Source organism: Elaeis guineensis, chromosome 7, assembly GCF_000442705.2.
Source record: "Elaeis guineensis isolate ETL-2024a chromosome 7, EG11, whole genome shotgun sequence".
NCBI classification, from domain to species: domain Eukaryota; kingdom Viridiplantae; phylum Streptophyta; class Magnoliopsida; order Arecales; family Arecaceae; genus Elaeis; species Elaeis guineensis.
Genome location: NC_025999.2, coordinates 86,697,602 through 86,722,014, shown reverse-complemented (window position 1 = coordinate 86,722,014; position 24,413 = coordinate 86,697,602). Strand labels below are relative to the sequence as shown.

Here is a 24,413-nt window from a genome sequence, read left to right as displayed (position 1 = left end):
ACGCATATAAAGAGGGGTGGAGGACGAAGAAAGGATTGGACAATAAATTTTATGAAATTTTTTTAAAAAAATATTTTTATCAAAATTTTTATTATAATATTATCAAAAAAATATAATAAATTATTTTTATTAAATTAATTTAAATTATTATTTAAAAAATATATTAAATATTATAATTTCAGATCATCGTATTAAATTACCAGCGATCTGCCCGGATTGCAGGCTAGCAAACGCAGCCCCAGAAAGATGGGACGTCCATCTTGAACCCAGCAGCAGCGGAGGACATGGAAATGCCTCCTGGCCCTCTTCGTGGGCAACGTCGTGGTGGCCGAAATAGCCTTCTTCGGCCGCCCGGGCATGGCCAAGAACGCCCTCATGTCCGCCACTGGACCTCCTTTCCCTTCCTCCCCCCCCCCGCTTCCCCACCCCAACGCCGCCGTATCTCCTCCTCCATCCTTATTCTCCCCAAGCCCCTCGACGACGGCGGGGATGACGACGACCGTCAATGCGAGGTTTGGCTGGAGACGGAGGACGCCGTCGCCTACTCTCGGGATTTCCTGACCGACCCCAACGTGGTCGCCGGCGCCGAGCAAAAGGTTCCTCCTTTTCTTCAATTGTTTTCTCCTTTGTATTCGATTGGAAATATGTCGTTTGGTTCGTGATACGTTCCGATCTTAACTGAATCTTTTCTTAGCATTCGAATTCTTATTTTTCAGAATTATTCCACTCCATTTAACTTATTGAATTATTTTTCCAGCTGCACGTGTTTGCATAAGCAACCATTAATTTCAATTAATAGCAAAAATCAGTACTAAAAATCGGACAAAAGGTGATGTATAATATAGTAATATATCTAAACCGTTAGGAATGGAGGAAAAGGATTCATGGAGCCGACCCTAACTTGTTTGGATTAAGGCTTGGTTGAGTTGATTTGAGTTGGTATGAAATATGCGATAGTTTGTTTTCTGTCACCAGAATTGCTAAATGGCAAATAAAGAATTGCTTCGTTTGTTAAGAATGTTTTTTGCCGACTCATAATGGCCAAATTTCCCTTTATAATAGGAGAATAGTATATAGAACTTTGTGTTTTTACACTTTATTACAACTTTTTAAACATACGCATCTTTATTATAAACAGTGAATAAACAATAAAAGAAGCTCCTTTATGGCTTTTTCATCATTCTGGGTTTTATGAAAGCCTTGGAAATTGGCATCCTGAGATCTATTATCCAAGATTACAAGAAAAGAAAAAAAAAAAGGTTCAAAGTCACAAACAATTTGCTGCATATCTGCATGCACTTTTTTTGCACATTAAAACTCCTTTTCAATTCTTTTCCAAAATTGGGTTCATGCTCTGTTGGCTGTAACTTTGGATCTGGAGCAAATAAGGAGCCTGATGCCACATTTAACCTACGTCGACATCCTGTGACAGCTAGTGTTTTCCGCTCCATGGAATCATCAGATTACTATGTACAAAACAATATTAATATGGGACGGTGGTGGGTAAGCACTCCTCAAAGTCGAATATCCTTTTTTTTTTGTGCTCTACGCAAAAACTTTGAGATAAACTCATTTATTCATCATTCTTTGCATTAAAGTAAGATTAAGTTTAACGGAATAAAATGTCAGGCAAAGCTCATTTTGGTTTTATTAATTTGCTGATTTTCATGGAGCAGAGAGCTCGCATCCCCGTCCCTGTATCCTTGTATATGGATGTTAATGGCTGCTGAACTTGGTTGTGATCTATTCTTAGTTTTGGTATTAAAGATATGAATAATGAGGGTTGTCTTCCGGTCCTGATCTTTTAGCATTTTCAAAACCATCTTCTTGATCAGTGCTACATTCTGCTATCATGATAATATCTCAAAATTTTCAACCAATATAGAGGTCACATTTCAATAAGTCCAAATGCATTGATTTGCTAGAGGCCACAAATATTTTCCCCTTCTTCTTCTTCAGTTTAAATATTTCAGTTGCATTATGCATTTATCTGTACTGATATGCACATTTTTGTTCAGAGATGATTAAAAGTAGGTTCCAGTGTCATCTTCGAGTTGTTTGAGATTATAAATGTTCATATGGAAACTGATTTTTTTCTATCTTGTTTATAGGAGAGGGTACGATAATACAATGACTACTAGTCTTTCATCAGATGTACTGTTGGCTATTTTCTCATGGGCAGAATATGATATCATGGCACCTATGCATCCCAAGACTGAAGATGGCCTTGCAGCTGCCTTCATTTCTAATTGTGGGCAGGAATTTTCGTCTACTGGCTCTTGAGAGGCTCAAAAAGCTGCGTATCAAGATCGATTCTTATGGTAGATGTCATCGAAATCTGGATGGCAGAGGTATGTGCAACATGCTTTTACTCTTCCAGTGCTTCTTGTGATATCTGTGTCAAAGTTAATGTTAACAGACATAATATGCAAGTTTTTAGCATGTATTCTTTTCTTTTTTTTTGGGATTGCTTTTTGTTAAAGGTTTCTGGTTTTATTGAACTGAAGCATCAGAAATGCTGAAAATTATAATTAATTACTTTGATGTAGTTTTTGAGCGGCGTTAGACAGGAAGCTGAGGGTTCGTAAATATTCCTTACCCTACTGAACATCTTTATTAAAAGTGATTACATCTAGTGAGTGCTTTTATGGTCTATAATCTTCAAATTGTCTCACTTCTCATGGGGGCTAAAAGGGTTTCACTTCATTGTAACAATTCAGTGGGACATTAGAGCTACTGGTGTAATATTTGCCTTTATTTTCCTCCAGCTGGTCTTTCTATTTGTCTCATAGAAATCTTGGGTTTGGTTTATGGTTCATGCCATTCTATTCCATGTTTGGAGAGAAGGAATTAATGGAGTACACTTCTAGGTTTGTCATGGTCCAACATTGTCAAAACAGGATTTCTTTTCAGATGTTGAGTATCTTCCCTAAAAAAGCTTCTAAGTGATGCTCATAACCAAAAATGCCCAATGGACTGAATTGATATTTTCTGGTCATCTTGTAACTCTACTTCGAATAAGTCAGAGGGCCTTCTACGGAAATAATTTTACTGGGTCGGTGAGTCAAAAAATTGATTTGTTCATTGGGGTGGAATGCACTGTGGATTGCCTCATATTGTTATTATGAGATAGGGACATGACTTTCTGGAGATGTTATAACATCAAGCCATGCTATATGTAATGCTAATGAAATGGTGCATTCCCTATCAAGAGAGGGGTTGGAACAGTGAATCATTTTAGGAACATTGGTACCTTAATTCCTTGGCTATTTTACCCTCTCTTCAGGACATTAACCTCTGTCATGAACGTTTTTCTACTTCTAACCAACTAATCATCATTTCATCATCCAATAGAGAACATTAGAGATGGAAGGATGGAAAACACATATTATACAAGATACATCCATTGGAAAGCAGTGTTTCTTTTAATTGATTTCTTATATGATCAAAGCAGTTATTGTTTCTAACAAGGACTGCTTTTTTTTTTTTTTGTGCATGTAAATAGTGGATAAAATAAAAACTTTGAAGCGCTACAAGTTCAGCTTGGCTTTTGAGAATTCAAATGAGGACGATTATGTTACAGAAAAATTCTTTCAATCCCTTGTTGCAGGTATGCTTATTTCCTGCGTTACCAATGTATATCTTGATGACTTTGGAAAATTAGACTTCTGAAATATTACAGCTGCTTTCTAACAAGTTTTCGGGGTTCTTTTCCCCCTTTTTGAAATACACTTCTGTTTTTTTCCAACTTTGTTACGAACTCTATTAGCTGAATATTAGTTACCTTTTCTTTTCTCCCTGTTCAATTATCATCTATTGTCAATATCTTTTTTCATGTTTTTCCCTATTTTATTTATTTATTTTTCTTTTGTTCATTTTCTTGGTTTTTGCTTAATCTCTTGTTAAAGATGTTAGATGACTTCTAGAAAAGAGAGATTATCCTCGAACAAGTTTTGCTGGACCTACTTGGATGCTTAATAGCTAAAAGAATCCCAATTCCTATTGGATAATAAACAAGAGATAGAACAATTGCAGATTCCTTTTCATTTGGATGAAGCATCTCTATGGTAAAAGAATAACTGGAGGCATTGCACCTATGTTCTCAAACACAAATGAGACATCCAGCTGGTTTTTGAGAAAGGCCACAAAGGTGCCGTTCCACCAACATGACTGGGGTCATTGTTGGTTAGGCCAATGGAGCTGCACAGTTAATATGTCAAAAACTCTTGGAAATATAATGCTTCAATATTTAAAAGCAACCTCTAAATGCTCATACTTTGCTTTTGTAGGGTTTATAATTTTAACATACCAAATTTAGCCATCAAAAGCAAACTAAAAAATTAGGTCAAAAGAAAAAGGTTGTGTTAATCCAAATCTTGTGTCAGACTAGTTTGCTGAGGCAAACATTTTTGGTAAGTTTTTTCCTGAGCTATTGTAGAAACATGTATAAGAATATGATAACAATCTCTTAACCTACAGATCTCTAAAGCTTAGGCTATAGTTTGATCTGAAAATAAACATTTATAGTTAAATTATTCCTGATCCTGCTAAAATTCCTTAATAAAGGAAAACCAACTGTAATCTAAACTCAAATAATATGGACTGGCCCCTACTAAACCAGAGGCAATTTTCTATTACATTGTACTTCCTTCCTAGCATGCATTCATTTGTAAAAGAAACAAGTTCAAGTTTTAAAAAATTCTGTTGCTTCATATTAATCTCCTGTTCAAGTGGGATGAAGAAAACAAAATCTTTTCAGAATATGCATTCTTTTTTGATATATAATTTTTTTTCCATTTAGTCAAACCGTAAAACTATAGCATGGTTCCTTGGAACTGAAATGTTGCTTTTACTCAGTTTTTCCCCCAATATTAATATTTTTGCAGGAACTGTCCCTGTTGTAGTTGGTGCTCCTAATATCTTAGATTTTGCACCTTCTTCTGGTTCAGTTTTGCATATCAGAGAGCTTGATGATGTTGCCTCGGCTGCAAAGACCATGAAAATACCTTGCGTCAAACCCTGATGCTTATAATAAGTCAGTAAGGTAATATTTCTCATAACTTGTCTTGCAAATTGTTGCTATGCATTTTAACTGACTATCAAAATTTTGTGACCGATAGTGGAGGTCTTGTAACATGGATAAAGTTACTAGTAGGAGTAATTCTCCGTTCTCCTTAAGCCTTCTCTTGGCTTCTTGTCAATTAGTGGTTGTATAATTTGGAATTGAAACGGGGTGCTCTTGGAGTAATTATTTGCAAGATCTAGTATCTTATTGCTCATAATTTTTTTGCTCTAAATGAAATGTAATGGTATATATTTCTTGTATTTTCAATACAATGCTGAGGTAAAATTAAGGGAATTAGGGAAGAGACGGAAATGTTGGTGAAAGCATTAGAAAATTAGTAATATAACATGTAAAATACCTCGAGTAAAATATAATAATATATCAGTAGCTCGGAATGCTGAGTAGTTTATGAATAATTCATCTAAAATATGTAAAAATGAATAATGATATTTGTTGAATTGGTTTACTAATGTGCCTTTGAGGGATATCAAATAGTAACTCCACAAGCTTTAGCACTAATTGTTTTCAGTGGTCATTTTGTTCTTTGATAACATACATGCGCCATGTTTATCTTAACTAGTAATGCTTATTATTTTGTCATTTCAGTGTTTGTTGCCAAACCCAACTTTTCTTTAGCATGTTGTTTCTTGCTAAACATATATGAGACTACCACTTTATGAAATGATATTGTTAGCTGTTATTATTCATTAAAGGGTGTTCATAGAGTTTCATGGTATTTTGAAATCCACTTGGTGGAATGGGGGCATCATTCAGAAATCACTGTCATCTTTATGTTATTGGATATTCCAATGTTGAATGAGCATGATCTTCACTCGACAGTCTAGGAAGTGGGTGTTGCATTTAGGCATGATCTACTGTCTTCTTCCTTCTTTTCTGTCATATCTTCCATCCACTCATAAGTTATATTTACCAGCCTGAATATGTGGATGAGAATAACATATATACTTGGAAAGTATGAAATCTTAGATAGATTTCGAGGTCTCTTGGAATTCTAAATTCACCTTCTTTGTAATTTAAAATAGGTACCTAACTGATTTTTACTTGTTTTTCAGTTGAAAGTATGATGGCCCATCTGATTCTTTCAAGGTGCTCGTGGATATGGCAGCAATGCATTCATCTCGCAACAAAGATCCAAGAAAAAGAAGAAATGACCTCCAAGTTTCAGAAACGCCCTCGTAAATGCATCAGCGGTAAAGGAACTGTGTACCATGTGTATGCGTGTGAGAGAGAGAGAGAGAGAACAATTCGAGTTTGAATCAATTTATCTCAGGTACTTTTATCACCCTTAGTCATAGTTTCCATCTTTATTAGCTTCCTGGCTTTACTCACAGGATCATGTCCACGGTGTTTACCAGTGTCAGTCTGATGCCATTTCCTGCAACCTTGTAGCAGTTTCTTCATTACCTTGCATCCTTATTTCGATGATTTATTATAGGTCATCAAGTTTGACCTTTAAAGCATTGGACTCAGCAGTCTTCGCCAAGTTCAAGTTACTAAATCATACACCTATTTGGAAGAATGAAAGACCAAAAAGCATAAGAGGAGATGATAACCTGAAAATATATAAGATATACCCAGTTGGCCTCGCACAAAGACAAGCATTATCCAGCTTTAAGTTTGACAGTGATGCTGATCTCAGGAAACTCATGGTGAACTCCCTGTGCTAAATTCGAAGTCCTTGTTCTGTAACCATGGGCCTGTTATTGGTAAGGCTATCTATCTTGTTGCTCATCCGAAAATAACCAAGTCTGGTCTTGTACCATGGCTTCATGTTTTGTAGCTTGTATTTACTTAGAAATGTGATTGATGGAGATTAGAGGGTGTGCAATGTGTAATGGGAAAAACTGGGTAAACAAAAAAAAAAGTGCATTTGTAAATCCTAGTATAGAAGGAAATCCAAGTGCATGCTTTCCCGTCTAGTCCCTTTTTAAATGCACTTTAAGAATCGGGCTGGCTTGATGGCTTGGTGAGCTTTGACCGTTGATCATGCGTTGAGATGACCACGTGGACTGTCTGTACTCTAGAGTGGTGGGAATGATCTGGTCTACGAAAAGCATATGTAAACCTTTGGAATTACATAAATTAAGTGTATGTATTTAGTTTATCAACTCCATACGAGTATGATCCATCTTTACCAAAATAATATTAGTATGATCCATAAGATCATGACCATCCATCAAATAGTGCCCCTTGTATGAGACACCACGTATGAGGACCAGCATTTATCTCATCACGAATGAGTAATGACGAAACCTCGTTCGAGTTATCCTTCCATCCATGTTAGCTCTTTCCCACCACCCCTTTTACGTCATCTCCCGCCCTCTTCGGCTTCTTCTTCGCTGCCTTCTCTTCCGCCTCCTCATTGTATCAAGAGATTCAGCGTGGTCCGAGCCTCCATGGACCAACCGGCAGCTGCGTCGCCGGTGATGGGATTCCCGCATCTGCCGCCGTCCCATCGGGATCTGATGGTTGATCTGCTCTCCACGATCGAGGCAAGGCTGGGTCCCCACCTCCTCCCCTCCGCCGTCCCTTCCAACGTCCTTTCCTTCCAGGGCCAAGGCGGAGCATCCCAGGGCGCCCTCGATATCCGATCCGGCGGTCAGGATTCCTCGGTTCGTTGTTAACCCTCCCTTATTATTCCAAACAATAAATAGTAATAATAATAACAACGACAATAACAATATTTATTATTATTATTATTCCAAACAATAAATTAACCAAACATGAAGTTGCCATGGGTTGGTGAAAAGTATCAGACTGATTTCATTGATCAAAAAGTAGTTAAGTAGGGACCTGGCAAAAAGGAACACTTTAACTTGGAAAATTTCTGAGAAAAACCATTAAATGCATATTTGACACTCTTTTGATACAATCTCCAACCTCCAAAGGAAACAGCAAGTTATTTGCAACCTATTTATTCTCTTATGCTGGAGATGAACAACATTCTGGGTATTGGTACGCTTGTAGAAACCAATTTTGGTTGAACAAGTTGCACAGTAATAACAACTCTCATGAAGAGAGAGAGAGATGAACAAAATTGGCATCGATAAGTATGAATTGCCTTCATATATTCCTCCATTGAAGAGCATCATCATGTTGGTTACTTTTTTGTTTTGTAAAAAATTGTCCGACAAGTGGTGGCTGGGAAAGCACAGCGAGGGTGAAGCTCATTCTTGTTGAAGCTGGATAGGAGGACAATCTCACAAAACGGAATTGTGAGAGAAGTGTTCCATTGGATTAATTAGGTTGTCATTTTACAAAATGGTAATGCGGTTTGAAATGCATAGATTCTGTGTAAAAACTAGAGCTTAACAACTTCATCCTCTTATTGGATTTGATAATCTTGAGAGATATGCTATATCAGTCACATGATAATCTGTGCTAACCAGCTCTTGAGAATTTTCGATTTAAGATATTAATATTTTCAAGCTACACTATAATATGAATATACCTGCATTCAGCATTGCCACTTTATGAAGAGTTTGCATCCTTTCTTCTTGATATTGTGGGTAACCTATGATTCGAATAAAGTTTTTCAATCCATCTTTATTAAATACGGGCTTCAAGACTCACCTTCAAATCTTGCATGTCTTGTTCTTCCAACATCTGACCAATATGACCTTCATATGAAAACTTGAAAATCCCCTCTTAGTTCATGAAAGACTGAGTGTTTCTTCTTGTTAGTCACTTAAATGTTCCTATGCCTTGAGGAATGTCAATAATCGAGTTCAGCAATCCTGATTTAAAACCTAACAGACCTTAGTACCATCTCATATTGTGCTTAAGGTTTACCATCAGAGTAACCTTAACAAAACCATATCACAACCATGTGTTGGCACAAGTTGGCCATGTTGGATCCACTAGACACCTGATCAACGCTCATGTTGAGTTGCCCATAGGATCTCCCTTTTGCCAATATGTAATGCAAAGGGCCACATGAAACTTGGTCACCTTATATTTCTACAATTGACAATGGGAACTTCTAAGCCCCAGCTCAACCTAATTGCATTTAATGGATAAGGATAGAGAAGTGTTAACTGAACAAGAGTCTACTGGAACAAAAAATGGTGTTTCTTTCCAGCCTTCCAAGAAAGCAACAACATGACTTTCAAAAGAGGCAGCAATACTATTGTCATTCTAATCTCTTTTTTTGCTCTTAAATCCAACATGTATTTCAAGTAAATCAACACCACAAATGGATAATGGAGCAATCCTAAATGAAGGGAACTGCATTTACATCTGAAGCAGAAATCACAAGACAACAGTAGTCTAATTAAATTCACAGTCCCAAGGACGATTTTTTCATAAAGAAATTAACAATGAAATGATATTGGAAATTTTCTTCTCGAAAAGAAAATCAGAAATGGTATTGGACATTTCTAAACTGTGATCTGTAAATTGGTCAGAGGCCATGGTAGGATGAAAATTCCATATAGGAAACAGAGAGAAGAATGAGTTTCTGTATTTTTAACATCATACACAGTCGAATTTAAATTTTCTTCTGGGAGGATGTAAATATTACTCTATTTCATAAGGAATCTTCTAGACATCACCATATATGCAAGAAATTAAAATGGAAACGTTTTTCTTTGCTTGATAACCAATGATCTTCTTGCCTCGAGTGATTTTTTATGAACCTAAAAAATGGATTGAGCTAAAACTTTGCTTTTTGTACAGGTTGATTTCATATTAGAATCATGGCTCCACTGCAATGTTCCATCTGGTTCTCTCAACATAACTACTATATTTGCCTTCCTTAAGGCTTCGACAGATGCACCACACCTTCTTATGGAGTTTATACAAGGCAGTCCAACCTCTCTCATCCTCTTCATGGATTTGCTTCCTCGCAAAGATCTTGTCCTACACCCTGACTATCTTGATGAGTTTTACCAGAATACCAATTTGGATAGACCGAGGCAAGAACTTGAGAATGTGCCGCAGGTGCTACCATATCGTTCGTCCTCTCTTTACATACGCAGTGTCCTATCACCAACTGCAGTTGCTGTCCAAATCAATTGTGGTGCAGAAGGAGAGAGTGCTATGGAAGAGATTATGCAGGTTCAGCTTGACAGTGTTGCCAAAGAAATTCTGAGAATCTGGTTGGATAAATGTGCAAGAAGCATGAAGCAATTGGGAGAAACCGAGAGGGCTGATTTGCTCAGAAGAGACACTTTGATCAAGAATAAGACTGTTGAAATTGATCTTGCTGCAAACTTGCCTCGATTGTTCGGCCCTGATGTTGCAAACCGAGTGGTGGAAGCAATTCAAAAAGCTTATAGGATATAACGTAGTAGGCAGTGAAGCCAGCTATTGCTGTGTGGTTGGCAAAAGACAGTTTCTGAAGAGATACTGAATGGATCACAATCACAATTAGCTGAGACAGCTGCAATATGAGCGCATTACAATAATTGTCTTTAGTCTTACAAGGGTGTAATTTTCCTTTTGTATCTTGTACTCATCAGTATCTGACTTCTGACCATTTGAATGGGTTATTCGTCCACCTCATCCTACCTTAGAAGCCACAGCAAAGTGATTCAGAGTAGGCAAATAAAAGTCACATATTGAGAATGTACATATGCAATATCTGTGTCATGCTTTTGAAGCAAAAACATCGCCATTTATAAGTTGAATCACTGGATCTGTGCTGTGACTTGTATTTAGCTTGTTTCTTCCTGTATCTTCACATGGTGCTGGTTTAGCATCATCTCTTTGATCATCTCTAACTGGCCTCTCAGGTCTACAAAGCAAAAGGCAACTATTTTACAGCTGGGATCCTATCAATTCAGCAAGAGATCAGAAGACTATCTGGCCTTTATTTCTGGTCCAGATTCTCAGCTGAACTCCATCTCATTTTGCTTCTAAACAAGAACTCAGAAAATTAGAGGTTTGTGGTTCTATTGTTTTCAGCTTCTGCATCACAAAGCAGTTCATTAAGTTAATGAACGCAGCACAGGGCATGTGTCTTGCTACACATCGCACGCGCGCGCGCACAGAGAAGAAAAGCACTTGTCTCAGCTTCTTGACAGTAGACAACAGCCATCTGTGAGTTTTGTAACCTCTTGAAGAAGAAGATGCATAATGCACCAGTAATGCATGCCGAAGGGACCTTAATAATGTGGTGGATTATCTTGCAAAAAATTCTTTACGTAATACACCACTCGTTTGTAGCATGTTCTTGTTAAAGAAATTTACCGCCAACCATGTCCTCCTCTCTTCTTTCACCTGGCCGTCTATAGATTTGGAAACTGCCAGTTTGCCTCTGCGTTGAAGTCTTTCTTTTAAAATTGTTTTGTGATTGCCTTCCCGTTGCTGCTGGTGCTTTGTGTATACAGGGTTGCAAGCTGATGCTTATGATTGCAGTCAGTGTAGTGGAAAGATTGAGATATTTCAACATGTTTCTATCGAATGTCCTCTTGCTTGAATGACACTTGACTGAATTAGGTGGCGTTATCTCTAGTAACTTAAATCTGAAGTGGCTGGGTTCATTTCTTGGTGCTTTTTTTTTTTTGATGGAACATTTCTTGATGCTTTGTGGTTAGGCTATAGCTCCATTAGAAACTTGTTATACAGGTGTCTAGCTTACCAGCAACCACCGACGTCGCTTTGAATTCTTCAGATACTCCTTCAAGGGTGACTGTTGGATAGTCTGTTATCTCACGCCGAGAATTCTCTTGCATATCTCAACCTTATTCTTTTCTACATCTTCGGCTCTCTGGGCTTTACAACGTTGCTCGGGCCACCTCCTCTCTCATTGCTCGGCTTCCACCATATAAGGAGGCAAGCAAAGGAACTCATCGGTAGCCTCTCCTTCACTTGTTATTCTATTCTTGTGGTTAAGCTTCCCGGAATGGGGGAAGGTATTTGCTTTATTTTTTGACTTTTGAAACATGGAAAAAGTCTCTCTCTACACGTAGGTGTAAGGCTGCGTTTATCTAACTCTTTCCATATTTTACAGTGGTGAGCGCTTGCAATTGCTCTTGTTTTATATTTTCTCAGTCCATCTTAAACGATTATATCAATCAACTAGGTTGCTGACAATGGCAATGATGTTGTATCCTACAATCCAACACTACTTGATATCTAACAGCTTATGAGTGGTCTTAGCATTTGAGTTTCATGTACCAAGCATGAGAGTAATAAGGTTATGGCTTGGCTCACATAATCAGGGACCTCCAAAAATATGACAATGGTTTTTATGTGAAATCCTACGAGATGGAGAAATTATACTCTTTTTCTTTCTTTCTTTCTTTGTTTCTTTCTTTGTTTTTTGAAATGGGAGAAGCAAGGAATTCACAAAAGTAAGTTCAGATCCCCCAATGCAACTTGTAGAACCGGAAGCATAGGAATATAAACAATATTCCTCTTTACAATTGAGAGAGAGATAAATCTTCAACTTAGTTTCAGATGCTCTTCTTCATGAGTCCACTTATACAAAACCTAAGTATCCTATAACAAAACTAAAACATTTCTCATCTTGTCCCAAATCTTTCCAAAAGAGGTAGTAGTTTGTAATTATATAAGATAGACCATTCATTGAATAAGATGAGTCTTTTCACGGTAGTGGAGTGGATCAATGAACTTTTATTAAGAAAAATTCTTTGATTCCTTTCGTTCTAGTAGACCTAAATGAAGGCAGGGTAGAGCATCAAAATAATTAGCTACAAAGATTTTGAAAAGATTCTCCTTCTCCATGAAACATATAGATTCTCAAAAGAATACTATAGATGAAGTATCCTAAGGAACAAGCAGCTTTCCATATACTCTACATCATATATACTACATAGCGTGCATATTGCCGATCATAGCTGCTTATTTATGATGATCTCATTCATCAAGCACTTGTTTCAATGCATGGCCGTAAAAATGACTGTGATTACTAACGAGACCACACGGTGCACGCCAATTTCTCTTGCCAGATGCTTCTCAAATCACGGTGCTTTGGGTTGGTAATGGGTAAGCTCCGGTCAAGTCCGGTCCAGTGGAGTCTTTTCAAGTGTTGACCGGGTATATAATGTGAAAACGGGCACAACTTTTCTTGACCCGACCCGTTTTCCTTTTCCGAATCCGTGAAGGAAGGCAACCAGCTTTTAAAAGAGCGAGTTCTACGGTTACCAAGAAAGCACAAGAGCAAGCTCTATAGATCTCGAGAAGAAACACCATTGGGGCCTAGCTGCGAACCCGATCGACGATCCCTGGAGGAAAGAAAAGCCTCTGCAAATCCCATCCAAGCCAATGGTATTGATTTCTCCACGAATCCTCATTCATTCAGATTTCTCCACGAAGTCAATTATTGTTTCCCTTTGTTTCTTTTCGCCTTCACATCCATCTTCTTTGATTCGCTCTTTCCTTTTTAACCTTTCTTTTTCCTCATGTTTTGATCTTCTTTTTTCCTTTTTAGCCGGCTTTGGGTATTGGGAATCAGAGTGATGTTGGTATTTAAATTTTATAGTATTAGCTACTCGATAAAAGTATAAATTTTTGGATTAGGGTTTGCTTTGAATAAAAATTTGAATCTATTCAGGAGGCGTGATTTTGTTTAATAAGTTCTTTTTCTTTCCACCCAGTAATGATGATTTCCAAGTTTTCTTGATCTGTCCGGGCTCAGATTTTTATATACCATCAGTGCTAATTCTGCGGGTAATGCTGATTAATGTGCTCAGTGTGTGGTGGATTTTGTATGTGCATAACCTTCATACCTAGCAAAACAAGTCGATTATGCAATTCTTTTTCAGTTGCTGCAATTCTTGGTATATGTAACAAATCTTCGTAATCAAACACAGAGAAATGAAAGAAACAATAATAAACTAGAGAAACACATATGAAAGTTCCCATTGTCTAGTATTTAGATGATTATATATAAAATAAACGCTTCAAATAATGCAAGAAAACCTCATAAAGCTGATGTCTTTTGACTCCTCACATTTAATTCTATGTCTATGCATAACAATCACAAGTTTAGTTAAATTCTATTGACGGAAAATGTTCGTATTGGCTACATATGTATGCTATGCTTCATGATTTTGTTTTAGTGCTTTATCAGTGGCAACAATCAAAGAAGCTTGGGTTAAATGATCCTGATGCATGCTTGCTGCTTGTTTCCCTGTGTTATACCTTTCCAAGCATGGGAGGTTCATTGAGATCTCTTAATATTGGTTGGAAGTTATCTTGCAAGGTGGATTGCCTTTTTGATCGTTGGATTTCATCGAGTTATCCCAATGAAGGAAGCTTGAGCAGTAAATTGCTTTCTTTTTAGCAATTTTGTGATGCTTATGGTGAAACTAGTCACTCTTCTTGAGGAGAGAGATATGCCAGCACATTCGGGACTTATAACATGTCTCTTTTGCAATTGGCTTGTGGTAGTTTATGATTTCTATGGTCTTGTATATTGTGTCCTTCTGTGGGTAGAATGAAATTTGAATGCTGTTGATTTTATCGGTCTCCTATCTGTCTCTGCTATGGTGGCCCTGGCTCCTCTTGTTGCACAATCTGAATCTTTTCTATGAATTATTTTGGCCTTTTTGCTTGAGTACTTTACTTTTACCAGTTAGATAGGAAATGAAAGTCCTCCATGGATGATGCGACTTGTTATATTAGGTCTTCTGTGTTAAAAAACTTCTAGTCATGATGTGTTGTCTACAATTTAGTAGTGCATTGACTGCTTTATTTTTATCATCTACCATATGGCAATGGGCTACAGCACATGCTTCATAGAATAGTTAACTTCTTTCTAACTGATGTGTCATTTATTGAACTTTGAGAAATAACTTTTAAACATGTTTTGTGAAGCATAAATGGTGAAATCATCATGGTAGCCCCCAATTACAATTTGATGGATTATTTCTGCCATGTTAAAGTCTAATGCAGTTATCCATTTGGTATTTGTGTGTCAGAATAGGATGGGCTTGTGTATCAATCCAAATTGTGCTCTATATCAAATCTGATTAAAAAGTTTTCTATTCACTGATTCATGTGAATTTAAATATCTTTCTGGAAAAGAATTTTCTTGTCGAATATTAATGTTTTAACATATCCTTTGGGAAGTGCTTCTGTTATTTTGAAATTAATAACAATTAGAACTTCGTCATGTGCAATGAAGGTGAGAAGGAGCTTATCAATTAAACGGGTAGTTGAAGCATCCATAGTTTTCTGCCTTTTGTAACTCTGTGTGTGTGTGTGTGTACCATGATGGCAGGACTTCTGCAGACTTTCTGTTGTCTTCTTTCCTTTTCTTCTTCCTTCTAATCATTTGAGATTTCATGTGATAGTACAGTTGAACCCAAGTAGGCATCCAATAGACATTTGGGAGAGCTTGCATTATATATTAGCATGTTAGTTACAATAGTACCTGAAAACTTCAGTTCTCAAGTTTCTTGGATGTGATATAACATAGCAAGACTCTCCGTGGCACCCCAAAAAATGGAGTACCCTATTTACATCAGCCATAAGTGTGACAACTTGACACATTCTTTTGCAATATTCCAATAAAGACAACTTAATCTAAGTTATAACTCTATAGGTTATAACTATTTAGATGCTAAACAGTATTAGCTTAATGTGTCAGGCATTCCTATTGATGTCATGTATTTTTCTTCTTTTCCATTAGTGTGATATGGTGTGAAATGCAGATTTATTGAATAGTATCCTAGACTAATTAACTAAGTCTCATATTCAACATATTTATATATTTGATAACATAATTTTTCAAATATTCATGTGATATGGAGGTTTGGGCTTTTTAAAAATTTGAAATGTCATGCAGTTTGGAACAATGGGAAGCTTGGCTCCCATGCCAACTTCTAGGTAACACTTTTGTGTACGTAGATAAATATATTTGATTTATATAATGCTTGTTAAGCTTGATTATTAAAACACCTGCAGATATTGTTTGTTTATCTTGTCTTAATTGAGTAAATGTAAAGTTATGATTCGTGGTCATGTAGGCAAGTGTTCCACCTAGGGTAGGATCTAGAAGAGAAAATCCAAGAGGATTAAGCCACCGAAAGAGGCAAGAGATAAAGGAAGCATTTGAACTCTTTGATACGGATCGTTCTGGTATGGTCATTGCTTTAAATTATTGTGAATTTGTTTTCTCTTCTTCTTTCACCTGTTCACTGTAATATAACCTTCTGATCTTTTTTATAGGGACTATCGATGCCAAAGAGCTGACTGTTGCCATGAGGTAATAGTTTCTTATAAATTTAGGTCCCATTCTTTTGAACTGATTTACGTGCTGCTATCTTATTGTAGAGGGTGATGCAACCATACTCATATAATATTTTATTTGCAGGGCCCTGGGTTTTGAAATGACAGAAAAGGTAAAAATCTTCTCTACATTTCAAGTCATTAAATCTCTTTTCCTTTATTCATTTTAAGTCATACCCGAAATTCAAAGTTGTTTTAAAAAGTTATAATGTGGGCATGCAATTAACTTTCTTTAGTTTACATTTATCTGTCAATTTATATATCAATTCACAGCAGAAAATCTCTGTCAAATACAAAAAGAAGTTATAAAGTGTATGCTAATGCATTCCAATTCAGGGCATGTGGAAAAAATGAATTATAGGCACTCGTAAGCCACTACTATATATTCATGGCAAACACCATGAAATACATTTGGTTAGAACACTTGATGTGAGAGTCAGGGAAGAGGAAGCAATTATCTAGATTTTCTTAAAGTCTCGTTACTTTTTTGTTGATTCTTTGATTAGCCTCCGTTCTATATCTTGCACAGGGACTACCCTTCTATAAATCTGTCACCCATTCTTAAATGGATGTGTGTAGTGGGAAAGGAAGCCTTTCCATGATCTATTTGATTATGCTCTTCGGATCACCTCCAATGATTGTAGAAGCAGAGATGACCCTAGCCTGCACTTCATGCAATGTTATTAAATGGGAGAGGTAGCTACCTTGTCTTGAAATCATTGAGAAATCCACCAATCTGCATTGTGCATTGTTTGCAATGTTCAAGCAGAAACCTGAAAATACCTTGCACGGTCTACTTTCTCCTTAATCTAGGCATGTTTTCTAGAGCTGTCAATTTGGGTTAGGCCCATCGGGTTGGCCCATCTTGCCATGTAAATGGGCCGGGTTGGGTTTATATTTTAGCAACCCGTATAAAAATGGGTCAAATGACCCGCCCCATTTGGATCGGTGGGTCGGGGCGGGTCGGGTGGGCTGACCCGTCTCTTTATATATATATATATATATATATATATATATATATATATTTCAAAAGAGGGTTCTAATGTTATTGAAGAGATAATTGATGAAAAAGAGGAAGAAGATGAAGAATTGAATGATGAGGGCCACAATAATGATATAAAGGATATTTTTTTGGGACTTTGATTTGTCTCTAAATTAGTTTGAAAATTGAAACTTAAAGTCTTTTAAGTTTGGGTTATATTAAGTATTTAGTTTAAGTTTGACAATTTCATTTTATGACTATAAGAATTGAGATGTAAGACTTTGATAGATTGATTTGAGCTCAAATTGAATATGAAATTCGGTTTAGATTTTTTTTTTTGAAATTTTGACAGGTTGGCCCGTTTAACCCGCGGTCCATGGCGGGTCGGGTCGGGTTGGGGTTTTTCCAACCCGTCAGTTAAACGGGCCAGCCCGCCCCGACCCGTTTAGAGGTGGGTCAGGGTGGGTCGGGGCAGGCCGGCCCGTCTTGACAGCTCTAATGTTTTCCCTTGATGCACCCCGAGTATTGGGGAGAGAGGCATAAGGAATACAATAATATAATTTCTTTGTAAACTTAGATTTGCATTCAATGAGGAAAGGCAATGATACTTAGCCTCCAACACATCAAAACAACATACAACAAAATAGAAACACTAAAAAGAGTAAAAGCCATCATGTTGAGGTGGAACAGAGCCAGGTTTAGAGGACCTTCAGGCTATGCATATGCATAGCAAGTGCAAATGACAAGAACAGCAGAAATTTTTACAACAATAGAGAAAAATGATCATTGTAATTTTGCTATCACTAGTATTTCAGAAGGTGATCTTAACAATCATAACTAAAGTTTCTCTTCATGAGAAATAATACTACCTGCATGTTGTAAATAATACAATATTTACAATGCTTATATAACATCTAGATCTTGAACATGATAACCAACAAGGTTCCTAGAATCTCCTCAACATTCAATTACAAGACTGATGATTTTGATGTATGATATCTTCATACAAGCAGATTTCCTGTCTTATGATATATTTTTTGTTCATTTGGTAAATGGAATATGGTTATGCACTGCTCAATCTCAATGTATGTTTAGTATTTTTAGTCTTTTACTGACATGCCCCTCTTTACGTTATACATTTCTGATCTGTGGTACATAGCTGAGGGTGTTTGGGAGAGGATGTGGACTGCAATCTCCTTAGATTATTATGATGAGTTGCCATGTTGAAGCCACCACTAGATTGTTAGGCAACATTGGAGTAACAGATATAGTTAGAACCTTACAAACTGCTACGTGTTACAAACTCTATAATGTCCAGGAAGATTAATGAGTAACAGCAGACCATATGTCATATCTTCCACCAATAGCATCTTGATAGATGATTTTGTTAATGCCATTTTCCCATTTACCTACATTAGTTGAAGCAAAGGAAAAGAAAGTGCCAAGTGTCATCTTGTCAGACAGGATACTGGATATAATTTAATTTTGACTTCTAGTTCAAATAGATCATACTGATTGATGCACCTAAATTTTAAAATGTACTAATTTGCTTCTGGATGTCTGGTTGGCCTTTATAGTCTTCAAAGGCTTCACTTTAGCAAGTTTTAAGATTCCTAGGTGATTGCTTATCATTGTCGAAAGAGGAAAATGAACCAAAATTATGTTAAATGAGCTGAAGTCATGCTAAATGCTGCTTTATAATCAATAGGGATTCACTATATAGGCCTTTCCAATATTTTATTGGTATTGATGTATAAGATTCTAGACACATTTTAAGGACATGCTTAACATCCTTTTATAATAAGCAAAAAGCTCTCCTCGTTTTCTTGCATAGTTTTGTATAATTCAAATTACCCAAATCCATGCTTCTTCTTTTCAAGCATTAGGAAGTGTAATGATGCTTCAAGTTAATATGTGAAAAGTCTTTGCTTTATTATTGATCCAATGGTTAAGCTTGGTTAACCTGCAACTGCTCCAGCAAATCTAGATGTTATTGAACTGTTTTTTTCAACTATTGCTATTCCCATATAACACTCCTGGTCTTAACAGCCTGTATTAGGCACCCTAGATTCAGATGTTGTTTGATTACATTAGCATGACACTGAAAATGAGAGTCATCAATTCTGCAAGAATTTCTTCTTGCTAAATGCTTATGTTTTTCAATTCTTTCAACACCTGAACTTTTAAAGTTAGTTTTGCATTATGAAAATCTGGCTTGAAACTAAGACACAGAACCCTTATGTTATTGCAGCAAGTTAATCAGATGATTGTTGATGTAGACAAAGATGGCAGTGGTGCAATTGAATTTGATGAATTCGTTTCCATGATGACGGCCAAGATAGGAGAAAGGGATTTCCAGGAAGAGTTAATGAAAGCTTTTCGCATTATTGACCAAGATAACAATGTAAATTTTGTGACTATCTTGCTTGTATCTATATATCCATACTTAACTCTCTTGCTTTTGCTCTCTCTCATACATACATACATACATACATACATACATACATATATATATATATATATATATATATATATGTTTGCACGCATACATGTATATGGGACTTCTGTAAGACTGTCATAACTCTTCTGGGGCATATTTTAGGGAAAGATATCTGATGTTGATATCCAGCATCTTGCTAAAGATTTGGGGGAAAACTTTACTCTTGAAGAGATCAGAGAGATGATCACAGTAGCAGACCGCAATGGTGAGAACTTTCTCCTTTCGAATTTTCAGTGGAACTCTTAAATATTCTTCAGGGTTAATAACATGGTTTCATACATCATCTTTTTAAATCATGCTAAACCTACTAAACTTGATTGAATAATTTCTCTCTTATGAGGGCAACAAAACATATTCACATACGATGTTTTCCTGGAACTTTTAGGAAGTATAACCAAGATAGAGTGTCAGAAAATTGAAGAAAGACTGGTGATACTTGGAATACCTGTTTAGGGATAATTAGTAGAATCTCACCTTTCTTAACTAATTACAAATTAGCAGCTTATTTTTTCTGTTATGGCTTTCATAGAGTTTCACCATCTAAGAGGATGAATTCCAGTTGATGGAGAGGGGAGAAATTAATTCTACTTTAATTTTCTATAGTTGTGTGTGTATGATTAAGAGGAACTGCAATAGTTAGTTGGGAACACTTACATCCCACACCAGTCGACTTGCAATAGAAATCTTCCTAATACTTATGCAGTATTTCATAGGTTCCAAATAAAAGAACATCGCTCCATATAAGTTTGTCCCTCCACCCTCCATCTTTATTGCAAATATTTAAATTTTTTAGTTTGGCCACTTAGGGATCTCTCCTTTTCTATCTTTCTGAAATCCTCTTCCAGTTTCTTGCAGTCTTTCTGTATTGACTCCACTCTGTTGCCTTCTTAATTATTACAAGTAGTTGTAAGCTCCCTGGAGAAGGTTTCCTTTCTACTACTATTTTCGGAGTCTCATCTTGATGCTTGTACCATTATACTGAGTTCAAATGTTTTGGGCATAACGTGCTTTTCCTGTAGCATATGTAATTATATCTTGCTGTTCAATATTGGCATGGGCTGACACCATCAAACTGTTATAGCTTCCTCTTCTAGTTTGATAATTGTGCTTAGTAACAAGTTCTCTTGCGATTTCATATTTATATGTTAATAAACCATTCCATTGGCTGTTCTCGCTAACAAAATGCCCCTGCAAGTAACAAATAGAATTTCAGTCCTATATAATTGACAGGATTTTTTTTATCCACTTAAATTCTTGGAGGTAATTGAGATATTCATCTGTCATGCAGGCGATGGAGAAGTAGATGCTAATGAGTTTATCAGGGTGATGAAAAGGACAGGTTATGATCATTAAATATCTGAAATTATCTTGCTGCAAAAGACTGTGAGTTCCTTATGATGCAAGTGACCCAGAGAGCCTTGAACTCAAGATTATTGATGTAACTTAAATTAACCAATCTGTCGAATGAGATGGTTTTCTGTGTATAAACATATTTCACCTGCCTATATACGCGCCGTGTGGATTCTGTAGTTTCAGCTAATGTTTCTTATTTATGGTTGTGTTTGTTGGTAGTTGTGTACTCTTTTAAAAATGGCTATGTTTTGGATGTTGAATGGATAAAATATTCATCAGATTGTTTCCACCTAAGATTGATGATTCATTGATCGTGGTCAACGGACCAATTACATCAGTGGTGAGACAATGTACTTGTTTAGGGCTTGAACCGATGGAGTCTCTGCAGAATTTCTTTTCTTCGATGTTAAAGTACAGTCTATGAATTAGCATTCCATGTGGACATACCAGGGAGTATTACAGCACATCATGGTGGCATCTTCAAGGTTTTAAATCTGTGGGGCTTTTAGCAGTGACCTTTGGAGGCTGCTACATACCAGATTGGTGACGAGGAACTGATATTTAGCTTTACGAGATGAATGTCTAAGATCAGGTCTTCCGTCTGAGACTTCTAAGAGTGGATTTTTTTTGTATGGATGCCTCCCTCCCTCCTAGATACAAATTCTTCTTCCCCCTCCAAGTGACATGGAGGAAATGTTTTCCAGAGGAAGGTATTATCAGTTCTCAACGTCACACATTGAAGAGGCTCCAAGTATCTAGATACTTGCTAATTAAATGATTCTAGCTTTACTCGCTTGTTAAACTTCAACATGAAAAATAGTGATCTTGTTTTTCTATATAGGTCAATATTCTGATGGTTCAGTCATTATATTTCGCCCTGAGGAGATATTAATCAAATACAATATTTCATATGTTGGCCAAGCCATTTTAATCCCCTGTGACTAGCTTATTAAATTTGTAGTCTCAGGTTTACTATATGTGCTACCATCTTGATGCCTTGGTTTTTCTTTTAAAAGGCAAATAGAACTCATTCATCAACAAACTATGTAATGTTACAATATTCAAGCTCTTTTTTATGCTCTACCTAATCTACTGTTGTTGATTATAGAAATTAGTGTCACAGCTAATTTTGGAAAAGTGACAACTAAATCTTCTCTTGGGTACTTAGTAAGACAATTTTAATTTCTAGCATGAGTCCCATCTCTAGATGCATGATTGGCTTTGATAATCACTTGGAGAAAGAGATATTTCGTCAACATCTTGAAACAGTTTTTTTGATGATGGACATCTTGAAACGGTTGCCATCTTTAATTAATCAACTTTACAACTGTTCTTGAATCCAATTCAGCTCATACTATAATATGTGGACGGAATGAAGGTTGTATGTTTACCAAGTTATCTGGAGAGATTCCAATATTGAAGTTCTGCAACCTCGTCCATCAACATAGAAAAAGCCATATCCAACTTCATAAAAAAATTATTAAAAAAACTAGATTCAAAGGAATTAATCTAAAAGGACTTCTTTGGTAAAGGAAAAAGACAAAAATAAAACATTGCATTATTCCATGGATATTGATGATCATCTCAAGTCTGCCACTTGTCAGGCATAGATTATTACCTATAAATGGCAAAGACTTGTTCAACTACTAGCAGCAAATCAAACCCTCAAGAAAATTGGAAATTTCAATAAGAAATCTGTAAGCTAAAGACTGCGTTGTACCACTACGCTTTTGATTAATTCTTTACGAGTCTCCTGTAAATTATTGCAAGAAGTCTGGTAAAGTTTTAACTCCAATTAATAAACTTAAAAGCTAAATATCAATTTCAAACATGTTCTGAAGTTTTTATTGGATCGTAGATTATATTATTAAAATTAGAAAATATGTACAAAAAGGAGCATACATCCTTAAAGATTAATGTACTGCAAACCATCAAGAAAGTATAGCATGATGGTTGTGTAACTGGATTCTTTTCCCCAACATAGACACGGTAGCAAACAGTGCCCCTTTCGGCGCCCATCGTATCATCAATTAAATATCAAAAACTTCATGTGCCTTCATTCTATCAAGCGCAAAAACTAGTATGGGCATAAGATATGGATCAAGCATCTGCAACTCAGGGTAGAGCAGCCCAATTGATACCCCTATAACATTTACCAATGCTGGACTTGTTAGAGGAAACATGGATCATCGTGATCGGATGATCTCTCGAGTGCCAATTTCATTATTTACGTGACGTGATAATATACCTCGGCTTCTGCCCGTCCTTTTTTTCTCCATCCCCAAACAGACCAAGGACCAAATATGGAAAAGGAATAAGGATTTTGGGGATAAGTAGGTTACATACTAGGTTGATTTAATTTTGAACAGGTTTAATTAGGATAGAGCCTTATTTTGTTTAATATAAATAATGTTATTCCAAGAAATGTTTATGATTTTGCCTTTATTTTCATAAAATAAAAAATATTATCTAATATCTTTATCTATATAATAATAGTAAAGCGATATACGGGTATTAGGAGTAGTATTCCATATTGACACGTAAAATTATAGGATAATCTCCCACAACGTCACGTGTCAAGTTTTTTTTTTTAATTTTTAAATAAAAAATATAAATACAAATATTATGATAAAAAATAAAAAATATTTTAAATCTATCTATATAATAATAGTAAAGCGATACACAGGTATTAGATGTGGCATTCCGTATTAACACATAAAATTATAGGATAATCTTCCACAACGTCACATGTCAAATTTTATTTTTTTTTATTTTTAATATTTTTAAATAAAAAATATAAATATAAATAGTATGATAAAAAATAAAAAATATTTTAAATTATTATCTATCTATTTATATTTATCAATATAATAATAATAAAATGATGAATAGGTATTGAGGGTGACATTCTGTATTGATATATAAGATAATAGAATAATCTCCTAACACGCCATGTGTCAAGTTTGGAAGTCTCCATGATGTTCATTTTTTTTTGTTCCCACAATATATTGTTTTCTCTCTTTTTTTTTTTGAACTCATCTCAAGCCGCCTCATTCTTTTTCTTATTTTCTTCATTTTTTTTTATTTTTCTATTCTCACGAGTTCCAATCGGTTGGGAGGTTTCGAGCGGACGTGTGGTGGGCGGATCCCGAATGGATCGCCATTCGGAAGACCGACGTCGCCACCTTATGGGCCCTCCTTGTCGACGAGTCTATCGAATGAGACCCCGATACGGAAGATGCGGATGACCAGATAGTCCTATACTTTATGGTCAGGTTAAGTTCAGAGGA

The 24,413-nt window shown here is 36.2% G+C and overlaps 2 protein-coding genes and 1 pseudogene across 2 annotated transcripts; all 3 read left to right on the top strand.

The window, feature by feature from the left end:
- The first annotated feature begins 284 nt into the window (after positions 1-284).
- Positions 285-6,963, top strand: LOC140859343 (putative fucosyltransferase-like protein; annotated as a pseudogene).
- Positions 6,964-7,348: 385 nt separating this feature from the next.
- On the top strand, positions 7,349-10,746 carry LOC105048691 (red chlorophyll catabolite reductase). The gene is given in 3 exon segments (XM_010928097.4): positions 7,349-7,388; positions 7,391-7,698; positions 9,764-10,746. Coding segments are annotated over 3 exon segments (942 nt in total). The 5' UTR covers positions 7,349-7,363; the 3' UTR covers positions 10,373-10,746.
- A 2,328-nt stretch (positions 10,747-13,074) lies between these two features.
- LOC140859473 (probable calcium-binding protein CML13) lies at positions 13,075-21,341 on the top strand. Its single transcript, XM_073261383.1, has 7 exons — positions 13,075-13,321; positions 16,027-16,138; positions 16,229-16,265; positions 16,374-16,401; positions 19,522-19,674; positions 19,873-19,975; positions 21,059-21,341. The coding sequence occupies exons 1-7, from the start codon at positions 13,319-13,321 to the stop codon at positions 21,121-21,123; spliced, it is 501 nt and encodes a 166-aa protein (XP_073117484.1). The 5' UTR covers positions 13,075-13,318; the 3' UTR covers positions 21,124-21,341.
- Positions 21,342-24,413: the final 3,072 nt, after the last annotated feature.